The sequence below is a fragment of the Arachis ipaensis genome, chromosome B05 (assembly GCF_000816755.2).
Source record: "Arachis ipaensis cultivar K30076 chromosome B05, Araip1.1, whole genome shotgun sequence".
NCBI lineage: Eukaryota > Viridiplantae > Streptophyta > Magnoliopsida > Fabales > Fabaceae > Arachis > Arachis ipaensis.
The window spans coordinates 12,103,806-12,108,225 of NC_029789.2; the positions used below are offsets into that span (position 1 = coordinate 12,103,806).

General features: G+C 41.5%; 1 protein-coding gene across 1 annotated transcript; it reads right to left on the minus strand.

Annotated features, from left to right (window-relative positions):
• LOC107642933 (zinc finger CCCH domain-containing protein 44) lies at positions 620–4,264 on the minus strand. The gene is made up of 6 exons (XM_016346442.2): positions 3,905–4,264; positions 3,637–3,716; positions 3,044–3,225; positions 1,255–2,871; positions 1,061–1,118; positions 620–931 (listed from the first exon to the last, which is right to left on the minus strand). Exons 1-6 carry the CDS (start codon positions 4,204–4,206, stop codon positions 927–929), a joined length of 2,244 nt encoding a protein of 747 aa, XP_016201928.1. The 5' UTR covers positions 4,207–4,264; the 3' UTR covers positions 620–926.

Here is a 4,420-nt window from a genome sequence, read left to right on the forward strand (position 1 = left end):
TGGATCCATCAGACCATCACTGTATGTAACTTATGTACCTATCAGAAAAACTAATACTAGGTTTTAAAACTGTTGATTTTCTTTTATATGTATTTTCACATTAGTGATACCCTACCGTCGAGTTGCATGTAACCTATGTCCCTATCATTTTAAAAATCTGTTTTCTAATACTCTGATGCATGATACCTAATTACCTATCAGTACCGAAAAATATAAATATATTTATATCCTGATTTAGGAATTAGGAGGAGAGAGTCAAAGTCCAAGCCCTAATCCAACTCTCTAGTTTTTTAATCTCCTGGCCACTACCAGGGTGAATCCAGCAATGCAGCGTGGCACACTGGCACGTTAGACGGCATCCATTGTTTATGACAACTTGACAAGATAGTATCCACACGCAAAATCTTACTATTCTTTAATCGGCGGTGGTCGTATCCACGTGTGTTTGTTTGGCGTTCCAAATGCCCGAGACACGTTTAGGGCCCTTGAATGTTGCTGCAAAAGGGTAGTTGACATTGAATTTGTTTGCAAGGTAGATGAAACTCGCGTTCACGTCCACATCCCCCCACCACTGGTGGGGGCTCCCAAGACTAAGGTAAAAGGTAAATTATGCCATCAATTTCTTTTGAATATGGAGGAATCTCATTAGTTCGATACGAAGTTTGTTCACATTCAAAATTCAATGAAATTACATAAGCAAAATAAACAAGTAGGTGAGACTTTGACTACTACCGAAAGCCCCTCCCCGCTCTTTCCTTTTCTTCCTTACAAACAATGAAGAAAGGCGAGGGATTACAGTTTGCAAAGAATGCTGTTATATATAAACAGGATAGATAATCCGGTATCCAATTCTCTAGTTGGGTCGGTCTAACTTCTATTGCGTACCCTACAGACATGAAGGATGGCCTTCCACGTCATTTACCACGTCAACCTACAAATACCACAAACATAACATCAAAAACCAATAAATGCTACCACTAAAACTATATCATAAAATATAGCAACTTGCAAATAGACTTTTTCTATAGCCGGGAGAGTGAATAAAGTAGAAGCAACTTACATTTAGGATCCCAGGAGTATTGACTGGTTGGATTCCAGCTAATGCTAGAGAAAGTAGACTGCATAAAGTAATGTTTTAAAAATTAATTTCCATAGCATAAGATTGGATGAGACAAATGGAAGTGATTTCTATTTTCTAAGGTCTCAGACACATTCGTTACCAGAAAGACTAATGTTTCATTTCATTGTACCCACCTGAACTACAGAACTGCTAGAAGAATGATCCCCGCGTATTCTTTGATGTTGGTGCACACCAGCATGCCGAAATGGTTCTTCTGCTGTCGTGAACTGCGATGGTAAGTGTAAGTCACCTGTTGAGCTCAATGAATCACCTTTCCCTGCATCAAGCATGGGGCCAAGGCCAAGGCCAAGTGCAAAACTGAGACAATCATTTTTAGAACCATCTGTCAATTCATCATCACACTTCATGATTGAAGTGGGAGACTCCAAACCACCACCACCAAGTGACTCCATTGCCTCTACTTCAGCCAACAGATCAGAGACCGATTCATCAACTAAAGAGCCAAATTCGGCGGGTTCACCAAAGATTGCCTGCCACATAGATGTATTACACGTTGGATTAATTACTTGAGGGCATTCCCAGTTCTGCCCAGAAGACTGCCCTGAATTCTCCTCACAGTCTTTCTGGTAACTCCCACTATTACTCTGGCCTTCAGGAGTCCTGTTCTGGCAATGGTTCACATTATCTTCAGTGTTCCCCTCAACTCCATGACCTTCCTGTACTGTATCAGGAGAGCTTTCATTTGGTTTCTTCGAAAAGGTGGTTGAAGGTAGCAAATTGGGCTGGATGGGATTCAAAATTTCACATTTGGACGACTCCTCTCTCCTTTCAAGATTTCCACTTTGCCCCTCATTCATGTCGACTGCCATATTCCAACTAGAAGAATGAGACTGCAAACCATTGCTCCTAACAGATTCATCTTTACAGTTAGACGGGGTACCAGCATCATCAACCTTCTCAGCTCCACCGGAATTGATAATTCGGCTGTCAGCATGAATTTCCACCCTTGTTTCATTCCTCCCACCATCCTGAATGTTATCTTTATTATCCAATGTAACACAGGACTCTAAAGACATCGGGCTGTTGTAAGGCACGGATACATTTTTGGCACACTTCCCAACAAGTGCATCAGCCAACAATATAGAGTTCTCTTGTGTCTCATATGTCCTCCATATTCTGAGGTCCAGAGGGAAATGTCCACTTGCATTCCACTTATGCAACTGCAGTATAGAAAAGGGTCCTTGAACCATCCCAGATGGATCCTGATAATGCCACAACTTATCGTTCACAAAATTGTCAAACGGCTGCTCCATCCCCGTAGAGAGAAGTAATGATGAAATGTCCACTGCAGCACTAGATGGTTCTGATTTTACAACTCCTACATTAGTATTATTAACAGCTACAACATTAGGGTTGACCTGGTTTGGCATTGTACATATGTTTCCAATCAGCTCCCGGGTAACTGGAATGTCTTGTGTACGGTATCTAACGTCATTCCAGGTACCATCCCAAATAAATATTTGTTTCTCACATCTCTTAGGCTTATTGTCTGTCAAATGATCAAATTCTATGTCTATACAAGAGTTCTCAGAAGCAGCACCTTTGTCGTCCTTAAGATGATAAAGTTGATGGGGAGTTTCAACCTTACAACTTAAAGGAGTAGCACTTCTCCACGGTTTTTTAGCTTGGCGGAGCTCATCTACTGTCAAAGATAGCTTCTCTTTCAAACACACCCAATACATCTTGAAAAGATACTCCCAGCTGGTTTTGTCATCAAAATCAACTTCACACTGTAATGGTAGCAGCAGAAGAGGGAAAATAAATCAAACTTAGACCAGCATCATTCTCCCCAGCACATAAGAGAGAGAGAGAGAGAGAGAGAGAGAGAGAGAGAGAGAGAGAGAGAGAGAGAGAGAGAGGGAGATGTTCACAGATAAGAAATTAAGCTAACGTATCAATTACCTTATTTTCCTGACCAGGGTTCTCAACCAGCATTATAGTTCTCATGCACATTCCACAGAATCCTTTATTTCCTCTTACACTAACAAAATCAGCATCTCTTGTACATCCCCTGCACAAAGAATACGTACAAGTATAGCACATATAATGGGATCCCTTCTGACAAACGCTACATATATGCCAACCTGAGTTGCACAGAAAATGAGCTTTTATTAAACGAAAGCTATGCCGATCATCATCATTCATTACATACCAAAAAGTTAATATCCAAAACAAACACAGAACCTGAGTTGCACAGAAAAATGACACTTACTAAACCAAGGCTATGCAATCATTCATTACATACCAAAGAGTCAATATCCAAATAAATAAAGAAGACCGAGTTATCATAACCGAGGAACACTATAATTGGTAAATTATTTATGACTGGACTTCGATTAAACTCGATAATAATGCACAAACAATATAGGAAAATTATTAAACCGCACCTCAATAAGCATGTAGAGCTAGATAGCAAAATTAAACCCACTCGCATGTTGATATCCCAACAAAGTAATACGAATCCAATAGGAAAAGTAGTTAAAGAAGCAACATACCGCAATTCCATTTGGCCTTTGAACGAAAGAAGGCTTCGTCTCGCTTAATACAAGCAGGATGATACGCTTTAGGACAACCCCTAAAATTGAAAAACAGAAGAAAGACGATTAAATACACAACAATTGCGAATGTTTTGCAGCTCAAAAAACCCATATAAAGAACTCAAAATGGTGTTGAATTCACAAAACACAAGCTCAATTCCACACACATGTAGAGTTCAAATTAAAGTCCAATTTCTTCTTTTTTTTTTCAGAAGCGTTGACTCACCGGCGATCACAGAGAACGAGGCTTCCGCCATCGAAGCATATGAAGCAAACATCCTCCTCCTCCTTCTTCTGCCTCACCGGAGCAGGAGCCGCCGTGGCTCTCGGAACCCCCCTGGCCGGACGACCGCGCTTCCTCTTCAAACCAGCGGCGTCCGGTACGGCGACCTCCGAGTTGGGAGCGCAGGCAGAGGCCGCTCTTCTCTCGGCCACGTCAGCATCGGAGGGAACTCCAGAAAGCTGCGAATCGGAATCCCTAACGACCTCGGCGGTGGTGGTTTGTTGTTGTTGTAGCGGTTGGTCCATGAAGTCAACCGAATCGGGTCAAATGAAATGAATAGGAGGAAATCAAGAGGAGAAGAACATGAATCGAAAGGAAAGAGATAGAAAGAAAGAAAGAAAGAAAGAGAGAAACCCTAAGAGGAGTATCGAGAGGAAATGAAGCGTGGTCGGTGTGGGCACATGGAAATGCAAATGGAGATGTGACAAGGCCTTGTTGGTAATTTCGTGTCAGTATCCA

What these genes read in the sequence shown, in the direction of transcription:
- LOC107642933 (XM_016346442.2), bottom strand. Translation starts at nt 4,206, where the DNA reads ATGGACCAACCGCTACAACAACAACAAACCACCACCGCCGAGGTCGTT. An exon ending in CTCGTTCTCTGTGATCGCCG is followed by an intron (nt 3,717 to 3,904) that starts GTGAGTCAACGC and finishes TTTCAATTTTAG; the next exon opens with GGGTTGTCCTAAAGCGTATC. An exon ending in ACCCTGGTCAGGAAAATAAG is followed by an intron (nt 2,872 to 3,043) that starts GTAATTGATACG and finishes CTACCATTACAG; the next exon opens with TGTGAAGTTGATTTTGATGA.